The sequence below is a fragment of the Eurosta solidaginis genome, chromosome 4, assembly GCF_040869045.1.
Source record: "Eurosta solidaginis isolate ZX-2024a chromosome 4, ASM4086904v1, whole genome shotgun sequence".
In the NCBI taxonomy this organism is placed as follows: domain Eukaryota; kingdom Metazoa; phylum Arthropoda; class Insecta; order Diptera; family Tephritidae; genus Eurosta; species Eurosta solidaginis.
The window spans coordinates 247,731,369-247,752,936 of NC_090322.1; the positions used below are offsets into that span (position 1 = coordinate 247,731,369).

At 35.1% G+C, this 21,568-nt stretch overlaps 1 protein-coding gene and 1 long non-coding RNA gene across 5 annotated transcripts in view; one reads left to right on the forward strand and one right to left on the reverse strand.

Annotated features, from left to right (window-relative positions):
• The window catches only part of LOC137251241 (D-2-hydroxyglutarate dehydrogenase, mitochondrial-like), an 86,411-nt gene extending 73,327 nt beyond the window's left edge, over positions 1 to 13,084 (forward strand). For all 4 annotated transcript variants that reach the window (XM_067785522.1, XM_067785518.1, XM_067785519.1 and 1 more), the window contains exons 2-8: positions 5,215 to 5,310; positions 6,574 to 6,715; positions 9,808 to 10,199; positions 10,345 to 10,513; positions 10,635 to 10,764; positions 12,297 to 12,619; positions 12,704 to 13,084. In XM_067785522.1, the coding sequence (XP_067641623.1) occupies positions 5,218 to 5,310; positions 6,574 to 6,715; positions 9,808 to 10,199; positions 10,345 to 10,513; positions 10,635 to 10,764; positions 12,297 to 12,619; positions 12,704 to 12,954 (1,500 nt within the window). In that variant the 5' untranslated portion in view covers positions 5,215 to 5,217 and the 3' untranslated portion in view covers positions 12,955 to 13,084. The remainder of the gene's footprint in view (positions 1 to 5,214; positions 5,311 to 6,573; positions 6,716 to 9,807; positions 10,200 to 10,344; positions 10,514 to 10,634; positions 10,765 to 12,296; positions 12,620 to 12,703) is intronic.
• LOC137251243 (uncharacterized) overlaps positions 10,089 to 21,568 on the reverse strand; it is a 31,497-nt gene continuing 20,017 nt past the window's right edge. The window contains exons 2-4 of the long non-coding RNA XR_010953191.1: positions 12,274 to 12,367; positions 10,641 to 10,836; positions 10,089 to 10,582 (exon numbers count right to left, since the gene is read on the reverse strand). This is a non-coding gene — a long non-coding RNA (uncharacterized lncRNA). The remainder of the gene's footprint in view (positions 10,583 to 10,640; positions 10,837 to 12,273; positions 12,368 to 21,568) is intronic.

A 21,568-nucleotide genomic window follows, 5' to 3' on the forward strand; every position in this document is an offset into this window, starting at 1 on the left:
ACCAATGTTTTGAAGGTTATCTTCGAAAAACCGAGAAATAACTATATATCGACTGTTAAGTGGCATATCACCATATATTGGTTTTCCCAAAGTTTTCTGATAGGTTTTTTCGAAAAGGCAGCAAAAGATAGAGTGATATTCCACCCAGCAGTCGGTATGCAAACTTATTTCAAAAATATTTTTGATAGAATCAGAAACTTCCAGAAGTAATTAAAGTTTTTATACAAATTTTGTAACTTTTTCTTTGGATTTACAGATACTTTTGGAGTTCCACTTCACAAGTTTGAAACTTCTATTTAGTACTGAAAAATTAAGCATACTTAGAAAAAAATGTTCAAAAATCAATGCGAAATTCAAGCTGTTTGGAGAACAAAACTGGATACTCCAAAATTTTAAATAAACAAGTAAAGGTGTCTAAGTTCGGGTGTAACCGAACATTATATACTCATCGTGAGCTTGTACATTTCGTTTCTGATAAATCACTTTTCTACATAACACGTGGCACCGCCCGTTTAAAAAAATGTCTCCCCATTTCCTCTTACAATAAAACTTGATAAGTGAAATATCATTGATTCAAAACTATTTTTTGCTAAGTTATAGCTTATTATTCTAGTCTACGACCCTTTTAAACTTGTTTTATATCTAAGTTGCCGTGGTTTTTAACTTTTACTATAAATATTTTCTGCTATAAGGAAAATATGTGCACAATTTTATTACGATCCGTTAATTTTTCTTCGAGTTATGGCTCCCGAAGCAAAGAAAATTGCTTAGTCATAAAAGGGGCGGTGCCACGCCCATTTTTTTAAATTTGAAGTTTTTCCTCTTTATTGTTATAAATCCACTTGGGAAATGAAATACAATTGATATAAAGCTCTTTTATTCAAAGATATAGCTTATTTTATTCGTCCACGACCCTTTTAAAAATCTTTTATATAAAAGTGGGCGCAGTCCTTAACTGATTTCGTTAATTTGTCTTCATAGCATTCCTTATAGTAAAGGCAACCTCTCTGCCGAATTTTGTTACGATAGGTTTGACGATTTTTGATTTATGATTAATAATATTTGTAAAATTGATTTTATCAGAAGTGGGCGGTGTCACGCCCATTTTAAAAATTTAAAATTTTTATCCAGAGTTTCAATATCAGTCCACACGTCAAATTTCAACATTCTAGGTGCATTATTTACTAAATAATCAGGTTTTTGTGTTTTCCAAAATGTTATATATATAAAAAGTGGGCGTGGTTATCATTCGATTTCGCTCATTTTCAATAACAATCTATTCTGTGTCCAGATAAGCTCGTGTGCCAAATTTGTTGAAGATATCTCAATATTTACTCAAGTTATCGTGTTAACGGACGAACATGGCTCAGTCAAATTTTTTTTCGATATTGATGATTTTGATATATGGAAGTCTATATCTATCTCGATTTCTTTATACCTGTACAACCAACCGTTATCCAATCAAAATTAATATACTCTGTGTGCAAAGCGCGCTGAGTATAAAAATGCTCAATTTTCGTTTGAATTTTTTAACATTTTTCGAAATTTTGCGAAATTTTTTTTCAAACATTAATAAAAAAATTTACCGATCAAATTTAGTTATAATTTTAACTGCTATTTTTTTGTCCATATCGTTAACTTAAAGGGAGTTGGCTGCTCTCTACCATGACAAATAAGTACGTTTGGTTTGTGTTTGTTTACGAAGCTTAGGGAACGTACCTAAACTACGTGATCCATTTTCTACAACTTTTTATCCCCCTCCCCCCTCGGTGACCACCTCGTCGATCTGCTTGACAACTGCACCTTTCCAAGTGACGCAACTATTGTTTGTGATATATAAGAAATCTGTGAAGGAATGAGCCGACAAGTGCTAACTATTACAATAAAAAGACTCCAAAAAATATTAGAAAATAATACTTTTACTTCAAATAAAATGCCCGTAAACATACTTAAACCATAGTACAGGTTTACAAGTATGATATGTATGAGAAGGAAACAATTCCTTTCTCTTTCTAACACACTGCCGTTTGACACTTTGTTCAGTGTCAAACTATTGTGGAACTCAGTGGAACCTGCGTAGAACATGCGTTTGACACTGAACGAAGTATCAAAATTACCGGGGTTGCTGTAGTGGAAAGCGACGCAGGGAAACAAAAAAAGGAGCGGAATATCAGATATGGGTTGCTGTGATGGTAAATTTTTTTGGACTAATTTAGTATGAAAATGTAGTGCACTTATATGGGTCCTACAGAAAATTATACAAAAGTCTTGAATTGGGGTATCTGAGGACGCGTAGTTATTCCAGTATTAAGAATACAAACACGGCTGCTAAGTTTTTCTACCCGCTCAAAAGTTCTCCGCGAAAAACAGTTTGAAACCGAGGTCGACTGCAATAACCCGTCCAAAAAAGTGGAAATAGATATGAAAATACGCGTTTTGTCCTGTTATCAATAGTCCAAAGGTGAAACAGTATTCGAATTATTGGAAGCGAGGCAAAAACGCGTCTATTAATACCTCCCTCGATGGTTTTGGTCGTGTTTTAGCAATCGTCCCCGGTAATAAAGTATCACAATTTGTTAATTAAAATTTTTCAAAACATATGGATTTTAAGGAGAGATGTAATAAAGTGCTCGTATGTAAGTAAATAAGGATATTTCTTTTTAATTTTACAATAAAAATTTTACGCAGTTTTCGTTAGCAGCTACTACATTTTCTTAGACCGAAGAAGTACAACAGTGCCAAATAGCATCCACAAAAAAAAAAGAACGAGAACAAGCATTTTATCAGGTGAGCGTGGCTGTGTATGTGCGTGCTGCTACATATCCTACTTCTTTAAGCTGAGTTGCATTTGATAGTTTAATAAAACTTTTGTAGTTTTTACAGATGAAATAGTTGCATATGTTTCCGCGGAAATATAAATAATATAAGATTTGTAGCCTCCAACAATGTGGAAACATACCGAAAGCAAAACTTATTTAAATTAGAATCAAAAAGGTCTAGAGAAACTTAACAAAATATAAAGCGCCACATGTGAAACATTGTTGTTTTTTCGTTTAAAAATGCTGTTACCAGATTCTTTTCTTACACAAATATAATGATGAAAATGGGGACCGAAATTCAAAAATCCTAGAAAATATTTTACCGATATACTTTGTTGTTGAGTTTAAAAAGTTTTTCACAATAATTTGAAAAACTCTACGTTTTCTATGCTTTTTACACTTGGAGAAGTAACCTTGTATAATAAATTAAATTTTTAATGAAAGTCAATAACTCTGAACTGAACAATTTTCCCCATGAAGAAAATTAAAATGCTGTGGAACAGGAGCAACACTTTTGTGACTGACCATAAAAACCCTGTTTCAATCTTTTACGTCCTTGCACAGTACCCTAAATTACCGTCTTCAACCGAAACAACAATGGCAACCCAGATTTTCCCGTTATGATTACTTAAGCGAGTGCCTGTCAGAAAGAAGTCAACACACTTGTACTTATCCACAATGAAGTATACTACTTTCACACAGACGGCTTATTGAATAATAAAGGCAGTTTTCTACATTAAGACGCTTATTGAGCTCAATCTTCCCTACAAAATTCGAATCTATAATTATTTCATTAGTAGCTAATCGAATGCCTAATGAAGTCAAAAGCACAATGCAACTCTGTTGGCAGCGTTCCGCTTCCGTTTCCGCTTCTTAGTTTTTTGTGTGGCTTAAAAATGTCATTTGTCAAAGTAAATGTCATTGTCTACATGGCGGAACGATACAAGGTGGCCGCATCGAACAGCTGATTATAACCTTTTTTATTTGATTTGATACATCAACTACCGGCGCAGTACGATTTTGACATTTGTCCATCGAATTTACAAGTACATGGAATTTTTTTTGTTTGTAGGTATGTCACCATGCTCTCACCTTGTATCGTTCCGCCATGATTGTCTGTCTAATCCTGCATACTAATCGAGCAGTTACTTCTGTGTGAAAGCAAAAAATTTACGATTTCATTAGCAGGTGAAATGAGATCATTAAGTTTCTGTGTGAAAACAGTATTAAACTGATTGAGTACAAAACCTGTCAGCTTTAAATCAGCTGATATCACCACATATGTGCCGTCATTATTGGCACCTGTGAGTTAGAATCGCAGAACGCCGCGCGTGATAATTTAAATATTATTCGAAAAATTGCGAGATTTTCAGGAGATTATTAAATACGCGACAAAGCCTCAATCCCTCCCCTCCCCCCTGTGACCAGGTGCAATACCTAAAGAAACTCCCCCTCCCCCCTAAAGGGGTCACGTAATTTGGGTATGTTCCCTTACCTTGACAATATGGCGCTTTCGACAATGACAAGCTTAAGCCTAACTCCTCACAACCAGTTAGCTGCTCGCGGTTTTGATAATTTTCCGCCATTTTTATATGGTGGTTCTTGTCAAACATGTATGTATGTATGTAAATAAATTTGTTTTGTACTTAGGTGCATGCTTCGCAGATCGAGGGATGGAATTACATATTTGACTTTGTCTTTATAATTACACACATGCACTTGTACATACATTTAAATTTGTTTTTTTTTTACCTGGCATTGTGTCAGAGCGGGTTAGTGTCAGACATTTAAGATTAACGGTGTCCAAACATCCACTGTGGACAGTACATCCACCGTGGACAGTTTCATAAGTTTTTTTTTTTTTAAATCAGGGATGATTTACATATGGAATGTTGATTTGGCTATTCTTTAATTGTTTTCACATCCCTTAAAATATATTTCATAACCGATTTAGGCTGCGCTGGGGTTGGACCTATAGTGCTTTGCTTTGAAATCGCTGGAAACTTTAAAACTCAGCTAACCCTTAAAGGCAATTTCGAAAAGAAATTATTTTAATAAATTCTAGGTTTATATTCTAAGACCTAGTTTCCTCCTTCTCCTTAATTATATAACTAGATTTCCCATATGATTTTGTTCCTTCGATACTCGGTAATTATGATCAAATTTTAGAGATGCGAGTTTTTTTTTTTTTTTTTGATAGAAAAAGCGCGACCTCTAGAGTGTAATCTCTAATTAGAACCACAAAATAAAAGAGAAACGTGTAAATTTGACAGAAAATTATCTAGTTCCTAGGGATGGAACATATGTATGTAAACAAGTAGATTATCTATTGACGATTTATTGTAGATTAGGACATGTGTAAACGTGATCCAACTCATAACAAATTTATTTTCAGAACATGTTGGTAGGAAGAATAATAAAACAACAAGCGGTCCTAACAAAGCAGATTTGTAGGGCATACTCGGCTGTTGGAATACCAGAATTAACACAAGTGAGTAACAAAACCTAAAGATTCTCGTTTCTAAAGAAAAACGAGATTGGTTATTTCTTTAATAATTTTTGAGCCTGCATACTACACTCAGAAAAAACACTTACCTAGAATGAAGAAAACATGTATTAAACAAATTTCTTTAAACTGCTTAAAAGTTCAATGTTATGAGTAAGAATTTCTAAATTTTTAAATTTTCACTAATTTGAGGTAACTTTTTTCTTTCCTTTTTTCGGTCAATATTTCTCACAATATTTACCTGTACGAGTTAGCTCAGTGAATAAGACTACTGTAAAGTTTCGGACCTCGACCATGGTATAAAAAAGAAGGTAGCCACTCAAAATTGTTTGACATTTTTGGGGATTTTTTAAGTTTCATAATGTTTGTTGTTTTGCTAGAAACGTTGCCATACCGCTACTGTTTAAGACGAAATTGTGGTTTTTCAGGATGGAAATTTCTTTCAGAATGAAAACGCAATGGTCATCTGAGGCAATAATAATATGCTTTAGCATGATTTACGTGCATACATATCTATTGAGAATACAGCAAAACATGCAATTTAATTGAAAAATAGTGGATAATGACTCATACATTGGTTATTGACTCATATCTATATGGCAGCTTTACCCCTAAGCAGAAAAAATACACGAAAAAACCTGTTGTTCTAGTATGGCTCCATTATCATGCATCTACAGTTCTTTGTTTAGAGGTAAAAATTCCTATCGCGAAAAATCATTCCCATTAAAAAAAAAAAAAAAGTTTTTTGATTATATATGTTTAACCTAACTTCTACTGCGTTAAAGACTTGGAACATGGAGCATAATTTACAACCCGTTTCCAAAACAATAAATGTAACTCTCCGCGATAAAATGCAGCTAACTCGAATGCCGTTGATTTTATGGTGCGTCGCGTGCGCTAGCTCTCCTATGATGAAAGGACACATTTTCAAACGGAATATAACTCGAAAATGCTAGGGTTTGCGACTAATATCAAAATCGAGCAGCCGGTAAGAACTTCATCCACGTTTAAATCCAGGCACCGATTGAATACTCCTCCGAGTATAGATGGAATATTCCCTGCAACAAATGAAGGGTATTAGCGAAATACGTTGTAAGCGCTTCATATAATTTTACAGGAAGCAAAACAAAAAAAAAGAAACCTCTATTATAGACCAGATTTACTAATTTTAACACAAACTATGACTACAATCTAAATACTACCGTACATTTCTATTTAAAATTTTAATTTTCTTGTTCTATTTCCAAGGACAGACTTAATGTGAAACGTGATGACTACGCAACTTTGAAAGACGGCGACATTACTTTCTTCCAATCCATTGTGGGCAGCCGTTACACATTACAAGAAGATTTACAAGCTTACAATTTGGACTTCTATTACACCGTAAGGGGTATGCTTACATATCTTTATATACATATATAATAAGAGAATTCACTTTACCTCGCTGTAGCCGCGTAACTATGGAAAAATCACAAAAGATATATATATATATATATATATATTTTTTTTTCAAATACCAGGGTTGATTATGAAGCGACAAAATTAGAGGATTGTAACACCCCATAAGAGAGATGCAGGAATTATGGAACTTGGGGGTGGGGAGGGAGGATGGCCTGAAGGTTTAATGTGGCCATATAAATCGTTCCCGAGATGGTCGGGCTAGCACCTTAATAGGGCTGTTACCGGAGCGTGCCGAATCTGTATCCGGCAAAGGACCATCACATCGATAACACTCCCCAAAGCCTTCGGGGAGCAACCTTATCGCTACAACAACAACAACAAGAGATGCAGGCAGTGAAATGAGCTGTATACATGTTTGTACTGATGAAAAAAGGGAAAACCCTGTCAAGCCCTTCAATGTTTTCTAATCCTAAATCGACTCGGATGCATACTGAAGCAAATTTGAATGGTCTATTATATGTACATATATGGAAGGATCGACGTGAACCATGGAAACAATCACATTCTTCAATATTTCCGAGATTTTCATTTACTCGACAGATTTAAAGAAATCATTCTTTAGTATTCCTTAAGATGCCTGTAGCTATCCATTTTATCTTAATACATAAACTCTTCATATTCCCTTCAAATTGGTCTAACTTCTTAGAAAGTGCGACATATCCATCAAGAGATATAATCATTATAAGGTACACCCTCGCTGTCAGGCGGAAAGCAATAACAAGAATGGCTGCCATTCCCAAACGTTTTTCGTCATATAAACTTTAAACTTTAAATCTTATACTCCGTAACAAAACACCCTGTATATTAGAACACCCACAGAATGTTAGGGATTTGCAAAAGTATCAAATTATTCCGCTTCCCACGCATTTTCTGAAAGAATGGGTATAAAAAATAAGATCTTAAAAAAATCTGGCCATCTGTAGTAAAAAAATTCCATGGAAATTTAACCTAAAGGCTAAAAATGCACTAAAAAATTGTATAAGGACTTTTATTTAGATTGGAGGCAGGAGTAAATTGCCCATATAAATGTTGTACCTGCGAGTGTCCTTTCAAGGACTTTTAATAAGTTAATTTTAAATTTTTTATTTTTTTTTGTAATGGTCAAATAAAATATATGCAAAATAATGGATTAGATAAGCTATATACCGTTTGGTAGGATATTAACCACAGTTTCATTTTAACATTGCATTTTAATTTTATTAACATTTTTGCAATGGTGGGATGGAGTAAAACTAAGTAAAAACGGTTTTTAAATTTCTAAAAACACACAGAACGAGATAATTCAGGGGCACAGTTCTAATTTTATATGCTATGTTAAAGTAAAATGGTAAATATTTAGCAAAGAATCAAATTAAATAATAATATGAAACGTTCTGAAGTCTATAATATTAAACATTTTCTTTTGGACAGTTTTTGTTTAAATGATCTATACATTTTTTCTTTGATGTGTTTTGTGACGGCAAGTTTTTGTAATGTTGCTCCACTGCATGCAATATAAATTGCTTTTGTTCTTCCTGATGAGTAAGAACTGTATTAAAACGGGTTATTAGTGCTATACCACGTTCTGCTATATCACTTACTACTAATAATTTCGAAATTAAAGTTTTTGCTAATATGTAGTTTTCATTTTCACGCCAATTGCTTGGATCTGTTCTTAAGTAATCCGTGTTGATATTAGTCACGCTTTTGTCAAGTAAAGTATCAAAAAAGAAATATGTTTGGCTCGTAACGAAATCGCATAGTTCTGAAATATTGAGTACATCTACAGGAAGATCGATTCTTTTTGGAATATCAGGATGGCCGTTTCTGTTTAAGTTTGACAGCATTTTTCTTTTCAAAACTAACCTGTCAAAACTAACCTCGTCACCAAAAAAAGCCAATGCAATCTTGGACTCATTTAAGTACCACAATTTGTTTATTTATTTTCTTATATTTACTTAGTTTCAAAGACTTACCAATTAAGAACACGCTTCTAGATTTGTTTTCCATCATGCTGCCTTATCAGAATTATTTTTATTATAAATTTCTTGGCCTAGAGCTCACAATTACAATGCACGTTTATTATAAATATATTTCCAAGCCCTTTGTGACAATTTAGTACCGGTTTGCTGACAAAAATAGCTTACTTAATATATCATTTTTTTAGAATTCGTAAAAAAAGATCTTTGACTTATGAAAAGTCCTTAAAAGGACACTCACTGGTAAAAAATTTATATGGGCAATTTACTCCTAATACCATTCTAAATAAAAGTCTTTCTCCATAAAATACTTGTTTACGAGATGTTACCCAATAAAGACATATATGTACAATTTTTAGTGCATTTTAAGCCTTTAGGTCAAAAGTGCATGGAACATTTTCACTACAGATTTTTTTACAGATCTTGTCTTTTATGTGGAGCGAAGAAGATTAGAACTTTACCCCTGAATTATCTCATTCTGTATATTTTTAAAAATTTAAAAACTGTTTTTACTTAGTTTTACGCCATCCCACCATTGCAACAATGTTAATAAAATTAAAATGCAATGTTAAAATGAAACTGTGGTTAATATCCTACCAAACGGTATATAGCTTATGCAATCCATTATTTTGCATGTATTTTATTTGACCATTACAAAAAAATAAAAAATGAACTTCGACTTATTAAAAAGTCCTTGAAAGGGCACTCGCAGTTACAACATTTATATGGGCAATTTACTCCTGACTCCAATCTAAATAAAAGTCCTTATGTCATTATTTCTCCTAAAATTACTGGTTTACGAGATAATAGCCAATAAAGATACATACAACTTTTTAGTGCATTTTTAGCCTTTAGGTCAAATTTCCATGGAATTTTTTCACTACAGATGGCCAGATTTTTTTACAGATTTTATTTTTTATCCCTATTCTTTTAGAAAATGCGTGGGGAGCGAAGAAAATTTGCACTTTATTTCTGTGGGTGTTCTACTGTATATATACACATATCCTGTTGTTATAAAGAGTTGGATACAACTTCGTATTAAACATTTTTTATTTCAATACAGGCAACAGCAAATTAGTGCTTAAACCCGGTTCTACGCAGGAAGTATCAGCTATATTGAAATATTGCAATGAACGTAAATTGGCGGTTTGCCCACAAGGTGGCAACACTTCTGTAGTGGGTGCTTCGGTTCCGGTCTTCGATGAAATTGTATTATCATTGGCACGATTAAACAAAATAATAAATATCGATGAAATGACTGGCATAGCCACCTGTGAGGCTGGATGTATTTTAGAGAATTTGGATAATAAAGCACGCGAATTAGATTTAATTATACCCCTGGATTTGGGTGGCAGATCAAGCTGTCACTTAGGCGGGAATATTTCGACAAATGCTGGGGGATTGAGAGTGGTGCGATATGGCAATTTACATGGCAATGTGCTGGGATTAGAAGTGGTAAGTTCCTTTTTTCAATTTCTCTATATGCAAGACGATTTTAGTCCTTTGATTTTTCGTTATTTCGCCACTATTCAGCCTAAAAATTTAAACTAAGGAGAAAATAATCTACGAAAATTGTTTTTATTAATTAAATCCTCTTTAGGTGCTCGCCAATGGTGAAGTTATGGATTTAATGTCTGACTTCAAAAAAGACAATACTGGATACCATTTGAAACATCTTTTCATTGGCGCAGAGGGTACGTTGGGTATAGTCACAAAGTTGTCAATTTTATGTGCACCACTGCCACAAGCACAACATTTGGCATTTATAGGTAATTGAATATCACATGTCGACGTGTGCGTGGAAAACGATCACCATACCACGGTGATATTACGCTCGGCTGTAATAATAGTAAATATCTGAATTCTTTAATATTTCTAATTATTTTCAAGGCTTACCCAGTTTCAATGATGTACTGAAAACATTTAAGAGCGCCAGATCCAATTTGGGTGAGATACTTTCAGCATGTGAAATGATTGATGCGCCAACACTGCAGGCTAGCTTGGACCATTTCGAAGTGAGGTATTTATTTTGACATCTAATCCGCATACACAATATTTTTTGACTGGATTGAAACGACTCAAAATGATATTCCTAAAAACAGTCCAATGAGTCCAAAACAATGATCCCAAACAGTTACCTAAATAATCCGAAGATAGTCTCGGAAACAATCTAGAATTAGGCCCAGCCTCATCTCGAAAATAATCCCAAAATGGACTCCAAAACATCTAAAACTGTTCCCAAAAGAGTCCCGTTATAATACGGAAAGCAACCCCGAATATGCTCAAAATGATCCCGAACGAAATCCCGAGTTTTTTTCCGAAATTCCGAAACACTCTTCATACTTGTCAGGAATCCATGCCGAAATGATTCCGCAACTATTCTTGAATTAGTTCCGTAATGATCCCAAAACGGGTTCGAAAAACTTCCAAAAAAATTATTAAATAGCGCTTTAATTATCCCAAAACGATCTCTGAGCTCAGTCCCAAAAAAGTGGCGAAAACTCAATGCAATGGTCCCGAAAACATTCTTAGAACCATATCTAAATGATCTCGAAAATAATGTGAAAAAATTCCGTAATAATTCCAGAACAATTCCGAAACAGCACTAATATGATTCCAAAAATAGTACCGAAATGATCTTGAAATAGTTTAAATGATCCCGATAATAATTCCGAAATTATCTCAGTCTCAAAAACAAGAAAGCCCCAAAATCCATAAGATATCCGGAAGTCGCCTAGAAATTGTCCGTATAAGTGAATAAATATTCCAAAAACTAATAGTCCCGAAATAGTTCTGAACGAAAAATAGCAGTGGTATTTTTTTTTATCAAATTTCGTCAGTTAAATTTTTATTTTCTATGTTTTAAGAAAAAATTTCTATGAATTTTGTAACTGAAAATATGCATCTGAAAACTGTTTTCGAATATTTCAGAAAATTTTACGAAAATTTCGAACTTTTTATTTGGAATTTTTTTTCATTTCTTTGAGTATGCACGTATGCAGTCTCTTCAATAAGTACAAGTTCTTCACAAAGTACAAGTAAAATTCGCTTTGATTCGGAAAATAATTTTTTTCGAAAACACCTGGAATTTCTTCCATACAAAAAAAGTTTTTCACACAAATCGAAAACACATTTCCTTAAAATTTTTTCAAAATTTAATGCGATTTTTGAGAGACCTATTACGTGTCTTTGTGAGACTTGACTTGAATTGGCTTCAAAACTGCATACTCGAAAAAAAATTCGAAGAAATCCAAAAAAAAAAAATATCGAAATTTTCGTTGAATTCGAAAACGTTTTCGAGATTGGTTTGCATAGTTTTATATACAAAATTCATAGAAGCTTTTTCTTAAAATATTAGAAAAAAAAAAGAGATGAATTTAGTTACTGTATTTTTTTTAAAACAATCCCGAAATAACTCCGAAATGCTCCTTCTTAGTAGAAATCTCCACATCCCAAGATACAAATATCTAAACATCCAAACTTGCACATTCATATTATCAAATAAGTTTTTCTTACTTTTCCACTTTACCTTTTTTTATTTTTCCATGACAGCTCACCCATTAACGGTTTCCCATTCTACATGCTTATCGAGACTTCCGGCAGTAATTGGCAACACGACTTGGCTAAAATAAATAATTTTATTGAGATTGGAATGGAAAAGGGTGAAATTGTCGATGGCACTATAGCCAGTGAGCTGGGCAAAATGCAAGAAATTTGGAAGCTGCGTGAATTGGCGGCAATGTCTTTTGGAAAGGATGGTTATTGCTTTTACTACGATCTTTCGCTGCCGCTTCGCAAATTTTATGATATAGTCGATGTGGTGAAAGATCGCGTTGGTTCGCTGGCAACTCGAGTAGGCGGGTTTGGTCATTTAGGTTAGCTGAAATCTATTAAAATCAAATTCTTTGAAGTCGTTTTTGTAAATCTAAAACTTTTACTTTTACGTTTGTACCTCACAGGCGACTCCAATCTACATTTAAATGTATCGTGCCCAAAGTATTCACCGGAACTCTATCAAAAACTTGAACCCTTCGTCTATGAATACATTCACAAGCTAAAGGGCAGCGTAAGCGCTGAACATGGTATAGGTTTTCTTAAAAAGAATTATTTAAAATTCAGTAAATCACCACAAGCGATTCAAATGATGAAAGACATAAAGATGCAGCTAGATCCTAAAGGCATATTAAATCCATACAAGGTGCTGCAGTAAACCTGAAGGTGGAAACGTGTGTGAGCCATTATCTATTTTGGGATGAAGGAGGTGGCGGTTGTATACATTCCCATAGTTAAGTTAAAACTTTGTATGACAAATAAAATGAATTAAATCTTATAACTTTAAACGAGCAATTCTTGTTTGTTTGTATAGCCGAACGATCTCGGCAACGGCTCAACCGATTTAAATGAAATTTGGCACAGAGATAATGTATCACCTTCTAAGACTTTCTACCTAGGTGTTGCCACTAAGAATGTTTCACAAGGTTGCCACCTATTCGAAATTTAAAAAAAAATTGCATGAGATATGCCGATATGGGTATCAAACGAAAGGTATTTCACTCCGCATTACAATAAGGCCATTTTTGAGTAGGGTTGGCATTTAGGGTTGGGGTAGTTAGACGAAATAGTACTCTACTTACTCATATTCTATTAAAGCTTTAAAGGAGAACATTAAAGTTAAAAATGTTCGTAAAAAATCTTACACATGATTCTACTTAATTTTAAGTAATTTTCGCGTCGAAACGCGTTGATTGAAATAAAAAAGTAGATTTTATTGAGATAAGCCGGCCGAAAAGCTCCAAATAAAACAAGAAGTTTAAATAATTTTCTTTTAAATGAATAATTGCAATTTCTCACAGATTGCTATTAGAGAGATTTTTCAGCACAACGAAATGTTGCCGAGCAAAGCTCGGTCGCCCAGGTACTAAAGTAATTATACATTTAAAGTATATCCATAACTTATTCGACTCGAGAGTCAGTGATAGACACAGTAGGAGCTCTCTTTAAAGATTTGGACGACTGTGTTATTTTACACAAATTAAATGGGTTTACACTCTGAAAGTAAATGCTATCGACTGCTAAATACTGGTTGTGACGTTTGATCTGGATCTACAATTTGGCGAGTATCGCACCTAAAGTCCAGAGCCGCAACAACATCTTCAATTCTCTTGCGTGCAGCACTTGGAGCAAAGATAAAGAAACGCGCATAGCCACTTATAAAGCAATCGGCTGGCCGCTTGTATGCTACGCATTCCCAATATGGTTGCCGAGCCTTAAAGAAACACACTGGAGGAAACTGCAGGCCTATCAAAACACCGCTGACAGAATTGCCACGGAATGCCTTCTTATGTCTCCAAAACATTATTTACACAGTGAGGCGAGAATACTTCCCATAAAAGAGAGAAATGAAATGTTGCACAAACAGTTTTTGCTGAATACCCAGAGACCTGGCCATGCCAACAGACATCTTATTGAAGAGGCCCCGCCTCCCAAGAACTTAAGAAGTCATATCCGTAAGTACTATAAACAAATCCAGCACTTAAGAACTCAGCCGTATGAAAAAGAGTAGCATGACAAGACCTGCAGAAACATCCAAAAAAGTCGCCGGACCACCTCTACCAAGGATTGCTCGGTGAACCCCGTTCTCAGAGATAAATACCCTAAACTGGCAATCGGGGAAAGCAACCTTCCCAGGGAAACGCACAAGCTCAACTTTGATTTGGATACTGTAATATGGTAAGCTATTACTTATCCCGAAACAACCTCGAAATCCCCAATGTTTATCCTGCTTGAAACCTGTCCCCATATGACAGCAACCATCTTTTTAATTGCAATGTGCAACCAACACCTCAAACACCCCTATCTCTCTGGCCCAAGTTTCCTCAGACTCCCGTTAGAGGACATTGATGACAATTAGCGAGTGGTCGCACCTATGAGATGGGAAGAAGCACTGATACCATCATAAACAGCAACAACTAAGTTAACGAGCTTAAAAAGTAGCGCGTTGCCTGCATTCAAATAGCTTAGATGGTTTCCTTTATATTGGCGGGAGTATACATTAATAAATATAACAAGATTGGGTGGTAACCTCAGACGGAAACCCCATCTGGAAATACTTTTGTTAAAATACTACGTGAAGTACATTTTTATAAATATATATGTGACGCGGTCTATGAAAAGGTGGCTTATGACTAAAAAAAAAATAAGAGCACAAACGTCCTGAAGAAATGCATTGTTTATCTTTAACAGCTGTTACTCGCAATTTCTTTTTTGAGTCATAAGCCACCTTTTTATAGACCGGGTCACATATAGTGATAACGTAAAAAAGCAAGCAAAATTAAAAATTAGTAAAAATCCGCTGTGTGATAAGAAACTAATATGTAGATTAGTATTATATACTTCATTACAGTCAATACAAAAAAAGTTCTTTTAATTCCACTATTTTCTCAAAGACAAAAGTGCGAGACTGCAAAGATTCTAAGATCTTGTGCAAGTCCTACGACGTTAGACTCGCAAAATTATTTACATCTCTAAAGAGAGACAACTTAAGGCTCACGATTGGCATACTAACTAGACACTGCTTTCTGGCGTCACATACTAGAGGTTTACGCCGATCGCTTTATCGGCGGCGCGCCGGCGTACGCCGGTGTTCTTACTTTAAAAAGCTTGATTTTTCTATTTAAAAAAATAATATTTAGGAAAGGTTTTGTTTGTATGTATTTAAGGAAATCAACGTGTTAGCCATTTCGAAAAGATCTCGCAGACCGTTCAAAAATTTTGCGAAGGGATTGTCCCTCGTTCACTTACTCCAGAGAGGCTTCGAACCTAACCCCGGTCGTTGGAATTGGTACTGCTGCGTCTGATGAAAAGAAATAGAGATACATAAAATAGCCACACTTTTGTCTGCATATCTCGTGCAAAGCGTAGTTTCACCTAGGGTTAACTCCTAATAATCGTCGCGAACACAATTTCTTTAAATCATTTGTGGCTCCTTGGCGGTCACGCACAAAGGCGACTTACGGATGCTATTAATGGTCTATTAATACACATGACTCTCGTAGCACAGGGCCCCTCAGTGTTTTCGGCTGTTTTTAAGAGCTACAATTCCCGATGTGGGAACAGTAGCAATCCCTACAACCAGTCGCTACCACGCCTCCTGACCCTCATGCCATATGCCAGTACAGAAGCTATAGGACTGCGACTTCGAACTCATACCTTCGACGACTTCACTTTCCTAGAGGCTCTAGGTGTAGCCCCGAGGACTTTCCAACAGATGCTTTTTCATTTTTCATTGCGTAATGGGTGAAAATCGTATAGTCCTCGGCGCATCTGCATGATTAAAATTTTACAAGGACCCTGGATAAAATTTTTAAAATGTAGACCAAAGTTTGCAGACGCTTGTGTTCACAACATTGATTTCAATAGTCTTCCTTAAATCAAAACGATATTTTAGAATGAGAGTCGACCGATTTTAAGTTGAAAATGTTTACTGCTGTTTTCCGGCCTTATAATATAAGGAAAGCTTTTGCTTCACCACTTTGAGTGTTCTTGCGAAGGACAAAGCCTCACCTGGTAAATATATGTGCCTACGTATTCACATTTGTAAAAGGAGCCGTAACGTGTAGGTGATATTTAAACTTGGTTGATAGGCTATAATCAATGTAATTCACTCCAAATGACTAGTTTTGGATAGGACCGCCAACTTTAGGAAATGTCAAACCGGGAGACTTGGGTGTTGAAGGATGAAGTGTGAAAATTAAAATTAAAATTTCAGACGCTATTGTATAATTTCGCAAATAAACAACAGATGTTTGAATGTAAGCCCAAGCGATTTTTCAAACCCTTCATATACTTACATATATCTTCAATTTAAGTTTGAGGTAAGAATCATTTCAATGGACTGTTTATGCCCCTAGAACCTGACAAAAGATTTTGCATCACTGATTTCGATTATTCTTTCAGCAAATCGCAATATAATATTTAAAAAAAATCGGCACCTTTTTTTGGGTATTTTGGTTTTTTTGCATTTTGAGGACAATTTGAAAACAATTTGAAACGCCTTGGGTCATTTTATTTGACTTCATTGTTCATTATTAATTTTTTGAAAAAAATTAGCAAAGTGAGCATATAAATTTATTATATAAATTTTCTTTTAGTGTTTTGTTTTAATAACTTGGTGAATTGGGTGATGGAAAGTCCGTATTAAGCTGACATCGAAAACGCCTGTTTTTTTAAATAACTTTTGAACATTTAGAACGAGTTAAATTTCGCAATTAGTTTCTTATAACTGGCAGTTATGCGCATCCGTTGATACCACTTTAGACCATATCCGACCAATTTTCGACATGAACAATAAATGGCATGAACAGTCTTAAACGAGTAGAAAATATAGTAACGCGCCGAACGCCGCCGCCGCCGCCGCCGCGCCGATATTTTTGACTTTCGGCGGCGGCGTGCGAAAAACGACCCTAATCGGCAGCGGCGGTGGCGGTTTTCGGCGGCGTATATCTCTATCACATACTTACACTCAGAAAAAACACCGTTCTAAAATCCAGCACCACCGGAATAAATTCAAGCTTCCCATGGTTTTTCTTTTTTTGTTCTTGAAAAACGAACGACCTGTTCTTAAAACAACAACCTTGTTCTTGAACTGACACCATTTTCTTGAAAAGAGAACGGCTGGTCTTAAAATATGAACAGATGCTCTATTAATGAGAACGAATATTCTTAAATTAAGTACAATGTTCTTAAATTAAGTTCAAGAAAAAAGAAACGGTACAATTCGTTTGCACTACAATGTTAAATACTACATTTGGTGTACTTAGTTTGGCAGCTACGTACTTAGTTTGGAACTTGTTTCGTTCGTTTTAGAACGATTGTTTATCTGAGTGTATAAGTTAGGCTTCGCCAGTTACAGCAGATGTAGGAAGTGCGAGCTGCAGGAAGAAACAGTTGAGCACGTTCTATGTTCGTGTACTGCGCTCGGGAGGTAAACGCTACAGCTACTAGGGGCAGCAGAGGCAACTATTGACCTAGGTCCTAGAAAACTTCCAGTATCTGCCAAAAGTATGCAGTTATTTTAAAACGTCAGGTCTGGTACCCAATTGGGGGTTTTCCATTTGGTCGCCAAACAAACTCTGGTAACACTTTGGAAACATCTGAGGTGTTTATTGACCGGCAAGTTTAACCCAACATAGGTACCCACAATCTGGACACTAATAACTACATACATATGTATGTCATTCTATCAAACTCTAATACTTACTCATTATATAATACACGATAATGGTATATTAATAACAACCACCATTTCCCCTGCAATCATAATGACCAATGAAAGGAATTAATAATATACAACCAGTTCACAATTATAGCAGATTGGGGTTTCGCTTGTCAGCGAATAGAATGTTTCATGACCTGCTAATAGCATATACATATGTACATATATGTAAAGATTTACCAAATCCTACACATCGTCAAGAATACAAACCCTGCCCTATGGGACGCTATGCTTTCAAATGTCTCCCTTAAAACCTTGTTTACTCTACTTAGTAGAGTCTACTAGCAAAGGACGCGTTTAGTAGAGGCTCTCGCTCTTGACTTTTCGAAATTTATTTACATTTTCTCTTAAATTGTCGTAACTCAACATACTGAGGTGAGTATTGTGTTGTATGTGGTTGTTTAACCATAGAGTATATGTATATGTATAATTATATAGATACTAAAATGTGAAAAGCAATTTTGACGTTGGCAAATACTCCATTTGTTTGTTTGTATGCAAAACCACAGCTGATTGTCAAATAAGTTTAGTTGAGATTGGAATGCAATGCTACCAAATAGTTTAAGAAACCGAGGTAAATTTTTTAAAGATCAGGGAGATCCAGTGACTTTAATAAGCATAGAAAGCGTAGATAATTTTCCATATTACAGTCACACTGAAAGAAATGGTGCTAGTAAAATCAACACATCTGTTCTGTTGTTCTTGACTTAACGGAGATTCGGTAAAATTTATAATTTTATTATAATTCGACCGAGTTCTTTGTCAAGCGAACAAATTAGTTTAGTCATTTCAACAGAAGAGAAATTGGCGCTCTTAAGTTAACAAAATTCTGTGAAATTGACAGATTCCTAATCAACCTAACTGATTTTTTTGTTAACACAACTGATCTCACTGGTCATTTCATTTTTATTGTTAAGAGCCGTTACTCGACGGCGGCTAAAGGGGACTAACTTGAGTACACTGAAAGAAATGGTGCTAGTAAAATCAACAAATCAGTTCTGTTGTTATTGACTTAACGGAGATTCGGTGAAATTGATCGAATTATGGTCAATTCGACCGAGTTCTTTGTCAAACGAACAAATTAGTTTAGTCATTTCAACAGAAGAGAAATTGTTACTTTAAGTAAAAAATTCTGTAAAATTTACAGATTCCTGGGTAATCTAACTGATTTTTCTGTTAACACAACTGATCTTACAGGTCATTTCAACGGGGATCAACAGTCAATACATGAGCAAATTTCAAAGAGAATTTTACGCTCACTCCGCTCTCTACTTTGTACTTATGACGATGGTCCCACTTGGTAAAAAAAACACCCAAACAAGAAAATCACCAAATCGAAAAAAAAAACACAAAATGGGAAAACAATAAAAAACTAGTTTTTCAGTTATCAATACAAAACGAAAAACCCTTTTTTGAATTTACTGTGTGTTTACTGCAACTTCTCCTCCAAGCGAAATGCAAAATTGCGCCCTCTTGTTGCAAAAGTTTTGTTTGAACGAACAGGATTTTTCCAAAGTTAGTAACATTTTGTTCAAGTTTTTACGAATTTCCACTCACGCGAACGTATCTAATAAGATAATAAAAAACATCCTTTTTTAATGTTTATGTTTCCGACAACATAAAAGTTTGAGTTCTTTTGGAATCGTTTCAACTTAAAGTGTTACCAAAATTAAACTTGCCGAATTACATGCTAAGTTACTCCAGTGGTGAATTACGTTCCTGCGATTTGATTCTTTAGTTTTCTATAACCTGCAAGTTCTATATTAAAAATCTTATGTCAAACATTTATACTACAAGTTTTGTTCGGAACAATCAAGTGTGGCAACTACATACATGCGAGAGAAGAAATTGAGAATGAGCTGAGCTGCAACTGAAAGAATTGAGAATCAGTTTTGTGACTGCTATTTTCATTTCTATTTGCAAAGCGAAGTTCAAAACTATTAATCAAATAAATTATAAAATATAAAATTTGGCGAAAGTGTGTTTAATAAAACAAAATAATAAAGTGTATATTGTTTAATGCAGGGATGCACCTTAACGTTAAGCTAATCGTTTATCAAAAAATTTCCACCGTTTCCGTTGAAACACTTCGAAATATTATCGATAAAGAAATTATCAAGATAAATTGTATCTCGTTTTTAACCGAAACGAAAAGCTTTCGTTAACTTTAAAAACGTTAAAAAAAACGTGATACTTTATGTTTGAATTGTGCTGGCAATGCTATAGCCATGGTGAAGCCGTAAGGTGGTAACAGCGAGCGGACATACACACACAAACTCCATGTAATTTGTTTGTGTAATTCGTTGGTGGTAATGTCAAAAATACTCTGAGAAATGTTCGTACTGTTAAAATTCATGAGCAAAGTTGCAATCAGCTTGGCTAATGCTCTCACCTTTAATGACTCCGCCATCAATCAGCTTTGCCAGCATAGTTTGAAATTAATAATCAACATAAACGATTTGATTTCGTTTTGATATGGCAGAAAACGAAACAAAATCATTTAGTTAATTTGACGTTCTTAACGTTAATAAACGAAACGAAATGACTTTGTTTCGTTTATTAACGTTAATTATCGTAACGAAGTGATATCGGTTCGTTGGTTAAGCATGCCTGGTTTAATGTGTGCCAGCATATTTGATGTGCGCCCAATTGAAGTTCGGTTAGTAAGTGCCACCGTGGTGTGATGGTAGCGTGCTCCGCCTACCACACCGAATGCCCTGGGTTCACACCCCGGGTAAAGCAACATAAAAATTTTAGAAATAAGGTTTTTCAATTAGAAGACAATTTTTCTAAGCGGAGTCGCCCCTCGGCAGTGTTTGAGTGTATTTCTGCCATGAAAAGCTCTCAGTGAAAATTCATCTGCCTCGCAGATGCCGTTCGGAGTCGGCATAAAACAAGTAGGTCCCGTCACGCCAATTTGTAGGAAAAATTAAAAAGGAGCAAGACGCAAATTGGAAGAGAAGCTCGGCCTTAGATCTCTTCGGAGGTTATCGCGCCTTACAGTTATTTTTTTGTTTTAGTAAGTGCGTACATATGTATGTATATGTAGCAAGCATGCGTATTTATGTATTCACATATTTACGTATGTATGTATATGGCAACATAGGTACTTTCGTACAAAGCTTTCGCAACAACTTTTTTTGTTCATTTGACTACTAAAACGGTCAATTACGAACCAACGATTTGTGCGCAGTTGATTCAACATCTTGTTGCGATGGATAAAAATTGACAGACATTTCGGTTGAATTGACCCGTATTTCGGTTGATTTTACTAGTATTTTTCTTTCAGTGCATGTGTGAAATATTTTCAACGGTTTCTATCTTTTGGATACACACAATTTGGCGGCCGCAGTGGTGTGGTACCAGCGTGCTCCGCCTACCACACTGAAGATCCTGGGCTCAAGTACCGGGCATAACGACATCAAACAATCCGAAACAAGTGTTTTCAATTAGGAAAAAGCTTTTCTAAGCTGGGTCGCCCCTCCGCAGTGATTTGACAAACATTCCCAGTGTATATATGTCATAAAAAGTTTCTCAGTGAAAACTCATC